General features: G+C 38.8%; 1 protein-coding gene across 2 annotated transcripts in view; it reads right to left on the minus strand.

The window, feature by feature from the left end:
• cnnm1 (cyclin and CBS domain divalent metal cation transport mediator 1) overlaps positions 1 to 14859 on the minus strand; it is a 57014-nt gene that overhangs the window by 15332 nt on the left and 26823 nt on the right. For both annotated transcript variants that reach the window (XR_004414187.1, XM_033034067.1), the window contains exons 3-6: positions 13918 to 14055; positions 12357 to 12523; positions 12005 to 12104; positions 1888 to 2054 (exon numbers count right to left, since the gene is read on the minus strand). Coding sequence is in view for 1 of the 2 variants with exons in the window: in XM_033034067.1 (XP_032889958.1) it covers positions 1888 to 2054; positions 12005 to 12104; positions 12357 to 12523; positions 13918 to 14055 (572 nt within the window). In the remaining variant the exon portion in view is untranslated. The remainder of the gene's footprint in view (positions 1 to 1887; positions 2055 to 12004; positions 12105 to 12356; positions 12524 to 13917; positions 14056 to 14859) is intronic.

Here is a 14859-nt window from a genome sequence, read left to right on the forward strand (position 1 = left end):
GCAGCTCAGCAGAAACTCCGGGTCAGATTCCCCAATCCTCAAAAGGAAGGCTTAGGTTCCAAGTAGGAACACAGAACAGTAAAACGGTAAAGGATTTCAATTATTAGTTTATGGGTTAATTAAGTACCGAATAACTATCTTATAACATAACCCAGTTTCCTTTGCAAACTCTGACATTGGTATTGTAATCCAATGCAAAAATTGGAGATTATGCAGTGACCCATGACAAGCAAAGTTCAAGAAGCTTAGCATGTCATCTTCAGCTCAAAGTTACTATTGTCAAAATATTTATTTCACTAAATAATGCTAATGTTGTTGATAACAATGCATATTGGGCTACCATTAATGAATAATAGTGGGAAAAAATTGATTTAATAATTAAATAAGCCGAAGTGTGCAATTTTTACATTTAAATACCCTGAAGGGCAGCATGGTGGTGCAGTAATGGCAGCAGAATGCCTTACTGCGCTAGATGCCCGGGTTTGTTCCTGACTATGAGTGCTTTCGGTGCAGAGTTTGCATGTTCTCCCTGTGACTGTGTGGATTTTCCCCGGGTTTGTAGGTTAATTGGCTTTGGTAAAAATTGTAAATTGTTCCTAGTGTGTAGGATAGTACTGGTGATCGCTGGTCGGTGCAGACTCGGTAGGCCGGAGGACCTGTTTTCACACTGTATCTCTAAACTAAAATTAAACCTAAGCCTGCAACATTACGATCTCTCTCATTAAACTTAGCTTCCCTTTCACTTCCCCTCTTCCAATAGAGTAAACCTTGCTCAAGAAAAGTTTGCAGAAGCCTCCAGCAATGAATGACTGATCTGATTCTTTGATGACATTAGACTGGGGACCTGGTCTTATTTTTAAATCTGTTTTAGTTTCATAACCAAACTCCAATTGTTCACCCTTTTTCACTCTTCTGGCCTTTCATCTAGTCCTCTGAAATTAACCTGCTGCTTCATCTCAGAGATACTTTCTCTCCATCTGATTATATTATTTCTCCCTTGTTTAGCATTATTAAGTTTTTGGTTGTAAATGGTCTAAAGCCAAACCATATGTCATCCATCCTCTCTGCCCTCAGAAGCTTTTTCTTTCAGTGTTGCTGAGAAAATGCGAACAGGCATTCATTTAAACGTTATGTAAACAGACTGCGTGCCAAATATTTGCTGGATACACTATTAGGCAAAAGAAAGATTTAGAATTGCATACTTGTCTCTTTCTCCATCCTAGGCACAGGAATAATGGGCAGCACAGTTGTAGCGGTAGAGTTGCTGCCTTATGCCCCTGTCCCACTTAGGAAACCTGAACGGAAACCTCTGGAGACTTTGCGCCCCACCCAAAGTTTCCATGTGGTTCCCGGAGGTTGCAGGTGGTTGCAGGTAGTGGAAGCGGGTAGGGAGACTGACAAAAACCTCCGGAAACCACACGGAAACCTTGGGTGGGGCGCAAAGTCTCCAGAGGTTTCCGTTCAGGTTTCCTAAGTGGGACAGGGGCATTACAGTGCCCGAGACCCGATTTTGGCGCTGACTATAGATGCTGTCTGCATAGAGTTTGTATGTTCTCCCTGTGGCCCTGTGGGTTTTCTCCTGGGTGGCCCCGGTTTCCTCCCACACTCCAAAAATGTACAGGTTTGTAGGTTAATTGGCAAAAATAGTAAATTGTCCCGAGTGTGTCGAATAGTGGTAGTGTATCACTGGTCATTGATCGGCGCAGACTCGGTGGGCTGAGGGGCCTGTTTCCATGCTGTATCTCTAAAGTCTAAAGGATGGACTGAACTGATTGTATCATCCAACACAGCTTATGAATCTCAGTAAATTAGAACATATATTAAAAGAATAATTTAAAACATGACAATAAAATGTTCTTGCATCCAAATAGAGAAGCAAGTTTTTACCTTCACAAACTGGAGGTCAGTTAATGGTCGCACAGAGTAGTCTGGAAGATAGGTTTGGTTAGTCAGGTTTAGTTGGTGGGTGTTGCCCCCAAATTCAACTCGATCTGAAGGATATAGTGATTCTGACTTTTGTATTCTGTAGTCACTGCGTTCTGGTGTTCTGGCGACTGAGTGATGCATAAAATAAGGACAAATAAAATGAAACACTTTATTTGCCATCTTGAAATGAGCTTAATTACTATAAGCAAAATATTAAAATGAATTAGCAGACAATTGGTACAACAAAATATTAAAATTATATTGACAGAAGCTAGCTATGAAGTGGATCCAAACTCCTACTATCATTCTAAAATAGTTCTAAAGCTGGTCAGAAGCGAGTGGCAATATCGTTGTTAATTTAGCAATAAAATAAACAATCCACAAAAACTCTTCATCTGTCAGTATCTCGACTTCTCTTTAGTTTAGCTTATCAAGAGTTGAAATCTCATTAACAATTTTGTTTATGCTGCTGCTGAGTAATGGTTAATAGCTCCATCTATTGGTCAATAATAGATAAAAGTTTCTGGTCATGGGAAACTGTGAAAGACCAATTCTCCCGAGATTGTCATCTGGGAAAGATTATTCTTGGGTTCGAAACAGAGGTGCCTGGAAATTCAATTACTTACGGCTGATTTTTCCAGTGTTACGCAACTGAAAATAAATTTTCTCCCAGCTTGAAAGATAATAGTGACCATTTCCGTGCTGTTTAATGCCCTCTGAAAATTCACCAAGGTTGCTTGTGGAGTCAGCCAGTCAGCTACTCATTCACCCTTTGGAGCATCAGACAATTACTTGCACCATAACATTGCTGGGATGTCTGTCATTGGACATTCTGAGGAAAAAGTGGTTTTACCAGCATAAATCTAAACCTGTAAATCCTGATTTTGTTTCCCCACCTCTTCCCCATCACCTCCCTCCCCACCACCTGAGCCTATCTCCCTTCCTCAATTCCCCGCAACAATATTGAATTGGCAAAAGCTGACTGTGAGCAACACCATATGTAGTAGGCACCTTGGATATGTTTGTACTTGAAACAGTTCTGCTTACAAGGGAAAGGTAAACTGAATGATTGCAAATAGTATAATTATGGAGCAATATGCTGCAGGCACACAATATTAAAGAAATTATATTTTTTTAATTAATTTACCATTGTATTAATTTTATAATTTTATAATTTTAAAATTATAATTTTAGTATTAATTTACCATTTTTCAGTTTAGTTTAGAGATACAGCATGGAAATAGGGCCTAAAGGCCAACCAAGTCCACTCCGACCACTGATCTCACACCAATTTTATGTTATCCCACTTTGGCATCCACTCCCTACACATTAATGACAATTTTACAGAGGGCCAATTAACCTACAAACCCGCATGTCTTTGGTATATGGGAGAAAACCAGAGCATCCGGAGGAAACCTATGTGGACACCGGGAGAACGTGCAATCATCACACAGATAGCACCCGAGGTCAGGATCGAAGCAGGGTCTCTGGCACTGTGAGGCAGCAGCTCTACCAGCTGCGCCCACTGTGCTATAGAGACTAACCAACCAATTCTGCATTTGAATAATTTTCAGAAACTTATTCCTGACTTTTAGTTTCTGAATGACTTGTATTGTACTGCTAACACTTAACATGTTGAAAAAATATTTTCAGACATGCTATCACCATGGATAGCACTGCATAAATGAAATACAGAACACATTCTGATTCTCAGTTGGTTTATTTCACCAAACCACTCTTTTTCAATGTATCTCCAGCAGTGGGTAAAGTGGTGAAATTTGTTCTTGTTTAGCTGAAACATTAAACAAACTAGTACATCAACGTTTTGAGCTAGATCTTTATTAAAGACTCGGCTCATTTTTAATTTTTAATGCTTAAGCAACATGTCTGAGCAACCTCAATTTAGTTTTCCATGGACATCAGCCGCCACAAAAAATGCTCTTAATCTTTCATTACGTTTTTACTCAAAAACTTTTGCAGAGCCTTGGAGTGACAAATTAAAACTGACACATTACCACAACAGGGAACATTCTTATTAGGTTGAGGCTGAGGCACATTATTGAACCAATGCAGAGGAAATTTAATTCTGCCTTTAAGTACATTGCATCTGACTTGACATGCAGAGAAAGGCTCACTTAAAGCTTCTGTCACTGCTACACTCTCAAGCAGATTACTGTTTAATACGAAGATGAAGCAAGCCAATTTGAGTTTGTCTTTCTAGAATACCAAAGCCACTGTCTTTTTGTTGTGGAATTTAGCATTTTTCCCCTCCAAACTGTGACTGGCCGCAATTTAAAAAAAAGCCAAGATAAAAACATACATCTGAATAAGCACGACAAATTCTTGATTAGTGGGTTATCAAGTTCAAACAAATAAATATGCAAAAGCATTTGGCTAACAGAAGGTTATATAAAGAAAGTTACATGCATACTCATATGCTACTAGTTACATTAAAAAAAAGACAGATCACACATGCAGAAATACAAAGATCTTAGCCTTCAGCTATTAAGTGTAAATGCTTAATCCATTCGCATGAAATTCCTTCCCTGCAATTTCAACACTGGGGTTAGTAAAAAAATAATTTTGCATGAAATGTTTTCATACAGAGATGTTAAACATGTATAAGCTAGTTGTCCATTATGCAATTTGAAACCTGAAAAGAACAGCAGTATTTGATGAAATAATTGGGAGACATCTGTCCTGAAATTCATAGAATCATAGACATTTGTTGCACAGAAGAAGTTGTTCAGACAAAAATATCCATGTTGGCACAAAAGTGTTGGGGGGGGGGGGGGGGGGGGGGGGGATGATATTTGAGTTAATTCCACTTCCAAGTTCACAGTCTGTAACCTTGTCAGTTCCAGTCCCTCATAGTCCAATTCTCTAGGTATAAAGGCTGGTATTTCATTAGTCTTTCAAATTAATTTTCTACACCAGTGACATGTTAACAAACATTGTACAGGGACTCAACACCCAAAAGTCTTTCAAGAATATTTGAACTTCTATTATTTCAAACTCTACAATTAAAGGTCCACCACCGAATTGTCCAGTGAGGCTGGACCATCAGGTGCCCGAAAATCGGTGGTCGATCTGTATATAGGCATACTCTGCTCTGTTAACCATATAATAACCATATAACAATTACAGCACGGAAACAGGCCATCTCAACCCCTCTAGTCCGTGCCGAACACATAATCTCCCCTAGTCCCATATACCTGCGCTCAGACCATAACCCTCCATTCCTTTCCCATCCATATAACTATCCAATTTATTTTTAAATGATAAAAACGAACCTGCCTCCACCACCTTCACTGGAAGCTCATTCCACACAGCTACCACTCTCTGAGTAAAGAAGTTCCCCCTCATGTTACCCCTAAACTTCAGTCCCTTAATTCTCAAGTCATGTCCCCTTGTTTGAATCTTCCCTACTCTCAGTGGGAAAAGCTTTTCCACGTCAACTCTGTCTATCCCTCTCATCATTTTAAAAACCTCTATCAAGTCCCCCCTTAACCTTCTGCGCTCCAAAGAATAAAGCCCTAACTTGTTCAACCTTTCTCTGTAACTTAGTTGCTGAAACCCAGGCAACATTCTAGTAAATCTCCTCTGTACTCTCTCTATTTTGTTGACATCCTTCCTATAATTAGGCGACCAAAATTGTACACCATACTCCAGAATTGGCCTCACCAATGCCTTGTACAATTTTATCATTACATCCCAACTTCTATACTCAATGCTCTGATTTATAAAGGCCAGCACACCAAAAGCTTTCTTTACCACCCTATCTACATGAGATTCCGCTTTCATGGAACTGTGCACAGTTATTCCCAGATCCCTCTGTTCACCTACATTCTTCAATTCCCTACCATTTACCATGTACGTCCTATTTTGATTTGTCCTGCCAAGATGTAGCACCTCACACTTATCAGCATTAAACTCCATCTGCCATCTTTCAGCCCACTCTTCCAACTGGCATAAATCTCCCTGTAGACTTTGAAACTCTTCTTCATTACCCGCAACCCCACCTATCTTAGTATCATCTGCATACTTACTAATCCAATTTACCACACCATCGTCCAGATCATTGATGTACATGACAAACAACAGTGGACCCAACACAGATCCCTGTGGCACCCCACTCGTCACTAGCCTCCAACCTGACAAACAACCATCCACCATTACTCTCTGGCATCTCCCATTCAGCCACTGTTGAATCCATCTTGCTACTCCACCATTAATACCCAACCATTGAACCTTCTTAACCAACCTTCCATGAGGAACCTTGTCAAAGGCCTTACTGAAGTCCATTCTACTGAAAGACCAGCCAACTTATAGTTGCCTACTACAGAATCATTGGGGCTTTACACACAAATATATTGAGCAGCTAAAAGCCAGTATCTCTGCAGATTAGGATCTGAACAGCAGTACAACATAAAATAATTTGATAGAAAACTGGTTTGGAGCTGTAGACTTGGCAGTATTCAGAGTGTCACTCACAATTCTGCAATTAATGAATCAGACCATTCTACATACAGTGAAACTTTGAACACAACCAGATATGGACTGAAAAGTGCTGTTTAACACTTAAGCCACATAGATAGATAGATATAATTTATTGCCACACAACCAGGGTTGGTGGAAATTTGGGTTGTCAGCAGCAGTACAATAATAAAGAACACACAATTGACATCAAATGTCAATTAATATTTGAAAGCCTACTTATCTCAGCCTCTTTATGTTTGCCTTTAATATACATGCAGCTGACTGTCTGAAACCTTCTATAAATGTTTCATGTCCCTAAAATATATTTTATGATGGTAATTAATTGCATTACTGGCTTCATATGGAAGCATTAATGTGTTGTGAAAAATATGAGTTTGTGTTTTGCTTTGAAGTGACAATCTCATAGACTGCAAATCAACTGAAATAAATGTCACGACATAATGGACCAAAAAAATTAATAATGTCAATAGGAAGAAAAATCAAAGGGTGTGCTTGCGAATGAGAAAATAGGAAAATAAAGAGCAAGAGAGAGAGAGAGAGAAAAATAAAAAGGATAAAAATAAATCATTTTGATCACCAGTCCAGCTGTTTTCTACTTTGGAAACATATTTAAATTACAAAGCAAGGTGTCAATAGATTTAACAGATCTGATGGCCTTGATTTTGTATAATAAGGTTCAATTTTAAAAAAACTAATTCAACAAAACAGCTGTTAAATTCTTCAAAGACACTACCGCTCTTTCAGCTCTTCTGTCGTACAATCACCCTATCCAGTGAGAATGGATATCTACAGATTATTTCATATTTGCAGTAAATAAAATAAAGAAAACTGATGGCGATGCTAAGAGTAATAAAAGCCTATGCAGTGTCAAAGTGAGGTCAGTGGAAATATTTGAATATACAGGTATTCTTGCACTGCCACGCAAGCATTCTACCCCAAAATTGAGATTGTCATTCGATGATTAAACTTTGAACGATCCCATTCACTGATGTGGCTTAATGTTATCAGAAAAATACAGACAAAATACTAAAACTACAAAACATTTTAAATTATAAATCACTTATCATTCTTGAATAATCTACTGCATGTAAATCAGATAAGGCGACATGCGATAACATTTTGTGAAGTTAAGCTGAATTTGAGTCTGGAAAACTTCAATTTTGTACTTGCTCTTTTTTTACAACAATTTGTCAAGATACGCAACGATCAAATTTTTGCACAAATGTACCATGTTTTCAACAGAACTTTACTATTCAGGGTTGGGGTTGCGCAGTGATAGCAGGTTGGCTGAATGCCTTTGTTGTATGGATGCTTAATGTAAAGCCCTTTCTCTTGCATGCTGTAATGAAGGAATGAATGATATCCTGAACTTCAGCCTCTCAGGATATTGTAACTCCATGACAGAGACCAGAGTGGCCTTAGTTCCGAAGTGGAGAAAAGAAAGGCTGGACAGTTTCCTGCAGAATACTGTTGATTAGCTCCATTTGAGTAGGAGGTAAGTTGAAGATGAGGTGCAACGTAGTATCAAGGGAGATTGTGAAGAGAGTTTGTAATGAAGCAGGAATGCTTGACCCAATCTGCACTGGAATTGGCTCTGCAGCTAATTAGAACCATGGCTTACAAGTCATCCTTTTTATCCCCCCCAAAAAGTAAGATGGTGGTGAATTTCTGAGGGCAGCCAAATTTAAGGATTCTTTATATTCTCTCCTGGCTGACAGACTCGGAGGCTTTTAAAACCCTTCAATTGTAAACACGTGGACAAAGGTTTGCCAAATGTTTCTTGTGAAAATTGAGTGCCCCAAAAAATGAATTGCACTTTATACATAACATGTGCCATCAGCTTCTCTGATCAACGCAGAGTCAAATAACATTTAGAGATTATGGAATATTGTTCTGTCGTGCTGAGAAGTTATGTTTCCAATTTTCTCCTGAAGATGTTATCTGCTTCCCACATTCTGGTACATTGCCCAGGTTGTCATTATTCATGTGCAAGGATTGAAAATGAGCTTCAGCAGGCTACTAGGCTTTGGTAGACTTCACAGCTGAGATCATTCAATCCTCATATGATAAACAACAGAAAACCTAGCTGATTTTTCTTTCCTATCCAGATGGTATTGACATTGATTCAAGTCCTACCCTGGATAAAATTAGCTAAAGCACCATAATCTGGGAATCAAATCTAGAGCCTTCATACTCATTGGATCAGTTATTTTCTGGAAAGATTATCAAAGGAAATTTTCAATTAGCTTTAAAGGCATGTTGCTTAATTATGAGGTGATTGATTTATGACATAAAAATAGAAAAAAACTGCAAATTCTCATTAGGTCTAGTAGCATATGTGGAGAATCAGAGTTAACAATTGTCGATGACTTTTCATCAGAACTGGGAAAAGTTGAAGGTATAAATAGAAAGCTTTATGTTGTAGCGAAAGGGAAGAGGGGCAGAAAGAACAAAGGGAGAAATGGGGGGCATCTAGAGACTTGGAAAGATTGATAAATGCGGTGGAATGGCTGACTATGTGAAATTATTCGGTTCAAGCCAAGTCTAGAAGACTGTCGTGTACCTAGCTAGAAGATAAAGGGGTATTTATCTTAAGAGGTGGGTTTGGCTGGTCATGGAGTCATAGAATCATACAGCGTGTAAACAGGCCCTTTTGCCCAACTTGCCCACACCGGCCAACATATCTCATCTATACTGGTCCCACTTGCCTGTGTTTGGCCCTTATCCTTCGAAACCTGTCTTGTCCATAAACTGGATTGGTATTTGATCTCAAAATAACAACGTAATCCAAATGCATCTCCAGAGAACAAGGAAATTCTTAAAAGTATAAATCATTATTACGACAAAACTATTCTTCATCTCAGTCAGAAAAGGAATTTACATTAAAAAGACTCCGCAATTCACACAAATAATAGGAAAATGTGGACCTAATACTGGTGAAGCCCGAGATCTATTGTTATCGTGCAAAGCTGACTGTAAAAACTGGCCTCTGCACTTACTCATCTAGACATTTAAATTTTAACACTGGTCTCAGGAATGCCTTGCGTGTCTACTGGGTACACTGCTGCAGAATTCAGACATGTATACGCTGAATAAGTTATGTGATCAAATCTTTATCAGCATTACACAAATTTTGCAGCAAACTCATCGAGAATGTTATATTTTATACAATTATAAAATGGAATATTCAACTGTAATTCTGAATATACTCGCTGATTCCAATTAGATAATTTTATAATATGTATTAGACAGTACATTCCATGTTTAAAAGTTTTAAAATTATTGATTTTGATTTCTATTGTGCTTCCACAAGTATGCTTCAAGGTTTATTTCACGTGCAATGAGATTAAAATGTAAATTAGAACTTATTGATGAATTAGAACTTGTGCGTTTTAATTCCTGGTTTAAGTCAATGGCACAAATTGGTGCACTTTAAACGTTAGAAACAATACAAGTGCTTACATCATTTATCACAAATGCTTACTTTACAAAAGTATGCAAGGTGGCATTTTCTTTCTATACAGATTTATTGGTTTTCAGAGAGAATAAAATTTTAATTACATTTAATCAACATCTCATTTTTCACCACAGAATAAGAATTAAGGCACCATAAAAATGAACACACAAGGAACTGCATCAGCCTCATAGAAAATGATGATTTAATATTGCATTAAAGGCATCAATTCAAAAGAGTTCGCCATCTTATGAGTGTTAAATGTTATCAGCTTAACAAACTTTGTTGTGTAAGAAGGACTGCAGATGCTGGTTTAAACTGAAGATATACACAAAATGCTGGAGTAACTCAGTGGGACAGGCAGCATCTCTGGAGAGAAGGAATGGGTGAGGAGAACTTCTTCAAAGTAGACATACCTTGAGGAGATTTCATAGTGGAGCAGACAAAATGTGTAAGAAGGAACTGCAGATGCTAGCTGAAGAAAGGTCTCGACCCGAAACGTCACCCATTCCTTCTCTCCAGAGATGCTGCCTGTCCTGTCCTGCTGAGTTACTCCAGGTTTTTGTGTCGATTTTCGTAACATACTTTGTTAACGGCTTAACAAAGGAGAGTCAGTAGATGTTGTTTACTTACATTTTACTTGATAAGGTGCCACACATTAGGCTGCTTAGGAAGACGAGAGCCCACAGTATCAAGGGGCAGATAATAGCATGGATGGGAGGTTGGCTGGATGGCAGAAGATGAAGAGTGGCAATAAAGGAGGCTTTTTTCTGGTTGGCTGCCAGTGACTAGTGGAGTTCCGCAAGGGTCGGTACTGCGGCCGCTACTCTTCACATTAATGATTTGGATGAGGGGATTGAAGGCTTTTTGGCAACGTTTGCGGATGATCCAAAAATAGCTGGAGGGGCAAGTAGTGTAGAGAAAGCTGGGACTCTGCAGAAGGACTTGGACAGGTTGGGAGAGTGGGCAGAGAAGTGGTAGATGGAATATAGTGTAGCAATGTGTGGAGTCATGCATTTTGGGAGTAGGAATAAAGACGTAGATTATTTTCTCAATGGGGTGAGAATCCAGACATCAGAGGTACAAAGGGACTTGGGAGTGCTGGTGCAGGATTCCCAAAAAGTTAATCTGCAAGTTGAATCAGTAGTAAAGAAAGCAAACTCAATGCTAGCATTTATTTCAAGAGGGCTTGTATACAAAATTAAGGATGAAATGTTGAGGCTCTATAAGGTGCTGGTAAGGCCATATTTGGAATATTGTGAGCAATATTGGGCACCGTATCTGAGGATATGGCTCCGGAGAGGGTCCAGAGGAGGTTTACACGAATGACCCCAGGAATGAGTAGGTTAACCTATGATGAGCACTTGTCAGTACTGGGCCTATACTCGCAGGAGTTTAGAAGAATGAATGGGGAATAAACATACAGAATAGTGAAAGGCTTGGATAGAGTGGATGGGGAGAGGATGTTTCCACTAGTGGGGGAGTCTAGGAATAGAGGTCATAGTCTCAGAATTAAATGACTTATTTTAGGAAGGAGATGAGGAGAAATTTCTTTAGTCAGAGGGTGGTGAATCTGTGGGATTCTTTGCCACAGAAGGTTGTGGAGGCTAAGTCAGTGGATATTTTTAAGGCAGAGGTAGATATATACAATTCTTGATTAGTATAGGTGTCAGAAGGTATGGGGAGAAGGCAGGAGAATGGGGAGGAGAGATAAACCAGCCATGATTGAATGGCGGAGTAGACTTGATGGGCCAAATGGCCTAATTCTGCTCCTATTCCTGATAACATGACCTAAACTGATGGCAAATTCAGTGACTGTCAATCAGTGGTTCATATAGTTAGCTGGTGCAGTAGCTAGTCAGAGTACAGCCCTATTATTACATCCACTAACCCTTGAGACAAATAATATTATTCCGAAGATATAAATACATAACAAAGTCCAGTTTCAAAATACAAGGCTTAAATAACAAGTGTAGCCTGTTTCAAAATGGAGTTCAGATAGGCAAAACTAAATAAACTATGATGGCTGTGGTCTCAGTTGAAGCTAGATATACTCCTAATTCTTACAATATTTCAAAGCACTTATGTTAAAGATCGTAATTTTTATTAAAGAGAACATGTTACCTGTAGAAATTGCACCTGTAAGTGCAGGGACTCCATAATAGGTGAAAGCTCCATTTTCAAATTTTAAGGCTTCTTTGCTTATTTCAACTTCCACCTTTCCCTACATTAAACAAACACAGCAACAAGTCACATGTATATGTGAAACATCAAACACAACAGTAAGCATGGTAAATTAAGCATGACAGTGAGCCAATAATTCTGGATAATCCTAACCAATTTGTATAGTATTTTATGTTCCATCCACTCTTCCAATATGTAAATCACATGGATTTCATTCCACAGTTTCCTCAAGTATTTAGGCTCCAGTGACCAAGGTCAGAGGTTGAAGGGAGGGATTTGGATAAGAACATACCTCTAGGATAAGTATAAAGTAGTCAACAGGTTTGTTCCGTTGGTAGAGATACAGGTCGGTTGATTGGCTTTTCTTATCAATCTTAAATACGCAGATGACGTGAGGCTGCTTGAGAAGTTTTAGCAGAATCTTTTCTGATACATGTGTACTTTTGAAGGGTTCCAACTCTGTACAAATAAGATGATGACAATTAGCAATTTAATGTCTGCCTTTTGTATTACATCATGCCTCTTGTCTCAAAGAAAATAAAAGTGCTTACTTTTACCTAACTCTACTAAATTTGTAATTCTTGTTTTTCAGCATTGTTTTTTTTAAATTCTGAAATAATTTGAATTATCCGTCATTTCATAGTCATTGAGTTCTTTAACATGGTGATAGCCATTCAGCCCATCACATCCACACCATCCAGTGGACACCCATCCATGCTAACCCCATCTTCCGGAACCTCTGTGCCTAGGCGATTGAAGTGTTGATATGAGGGCAGCACAGTGGCGCAGCAGTAGAGTTCGTGCCTTACAGCGCCAGAGAACTGGGCTCGATCCTGACTATGGGTCTTGTCTGTACGGAGTTTGTACATTCACCCCGTGACAACCGTGGGTGTTCCCCGAGATCTTTGGTTTCACCCCACACTTCAAAGACGTACAGGTTTGTAGGTTAATTGGCTCAGTATAACTGTAAATTATCATTAGTGTGTGAAGGATAGTGTTAGAGTGCGGAGATCACTGGTTGGTACGGACTCAGTGGGCCAAAGGGCATATTTCCGCACTGTATCTCTAAACTAAACAAAATGCTTGTTAAGACATCTCTTAATTTAATCACTCTAAAGAAGGATCCCAACCCGAAACACCACCTGTCCATTCCCCCACTCTATTCTACTTTACCCCCCCCACAAACACCAGATGCTGCCTAACCTACTGAGTTCCTCCAGAACCTGTTTTTTCTTGAGTCTTCATAATACTTTGGATTGGGTGCCAAAGGAGAATCTGTAATTTTCCATTATCTACGATGTGGTTCAAATATTCTCTTCATTCGATGATCATTAACTGTTTGAATTTTATGCAATTTCTAAGTGCAGAATTTGTTTTTGTTTGATTTTGACTTTAATTTGAACCTTAACACCAGCTGCATATGAACCCAAGGCTAGGAATATCTTTCTAACATAAAATGAAAAAAGTGGAAGACTCAACAGGTCAGCAGACAATTGAAGAGACAAAAGATAGTTGATTTTATCTTTTTTTTCTTTCTCCACAGATATTGCCTGACTTGCTGATTACTGTCAACATTTTCTGTTGTGTTTCAGACATCCCACATTTGCAGCATCATGATTTTAGACACATTTATAATGATACCTTCTGCACAAAATTCAATTCCAATTTGACTCTGACAATGGAACGGCTACGAAAATTCTGCAGAAGGGTCCTGACTCAAAACATCACCCATCCCTTTTCTCCAAATGTGCTGCCCGACCAGCTGAGTTACTCCAGCACTTTATGTATAACTTTAAGAAAATTTGAAGCATCCACAGCACCCGGAAACATCAGTTCCAAGAAATCATCCGTACCTGTTGCTAAAAATCGATGAGTAGCAAATAAAAGCTGAGGGGTCATCTTGGCTCTCATGTCTGTGTCAGAGGCTTTAAATAGCGAAAAGTCACGTGGTCTTCGTTCTCTGTATGCTATATTCTTTGTCTTATTGTCAGCTGCAAATGGAAAGCAAATATTTTTTAATTAAGGAGTGGAAGGAATTTAGCATTTAAATTAAATTTAAATTCTAGTATCCCCTACTCACTTTTTGCTTTTGCAAATGCTGAACAATGTAATTCCTTAATTAACTATTGGTTCCTAATGCTTCATGAAGAAAAAATAGACATGCATGGATTTAACTTATCGCGCACAATACTGGTATAAATTTTCCAAGGAAAGACACAAAATGCTGGAGTAACTCAGCGGGTCAGGCAGCATCCCTGGATCATGTGGATAGGTGACGTTTTGGGTCGGAACCCTTCTTCAGCTTTCTTCAACCCTGAAGATGGGTTTTGATCCAAAACTATGCTCTCCGGGGATGCCATCCATGCTCTCCAGGGATGCTGTCTGACCCGCTGAGTTACTCCCGCATTTTGTATCTTACTTCAGTAAACCAGCATCTGCGGTTCTTTGTTTCTACATAAATTATAACAATGATATTCAAGTATGGTTCAGACACAGAAAAATAATATTGTACTATGAACATCACAACTGATACTGAAAACTACAATCATAGAATTGTCTTCAGTATGTGACTTTGTGTTGAAAATCTATTGGTGTGTTTGAGGCAAGCTATTTGTTTTCGAGTTATATGGAATTGACCAACCTTTTAGCTTCCATAAGCCATCAGCATGCTGAGAGAATCATTTCCAACTCAAATTATTCCCTCTGCACTTCACTTTAACCCACTGGCTGGCTCCAAATTGTTAAGCCAAAACATTGTTCCTTTTTAGTATTAATCTTTATTTTTTTTACAAATA

The sequence above is a fragment of the Amblyraja radiata genome, chromosome 15, assembly GCF_010909765.2.
Source record: "Amblyraja radiata isolate CabotCenter1 chromosome 15, sAmbRad1.1.pri, whole genome shotgun sequence".
Taxonomy (NCBI): domain Eukaryota; kingdom Metazoa; phylum Chordata; class Chondrichthyes; order Rajiformes; family Rajidae; genus Amblyraja; species Amblyraja radiata.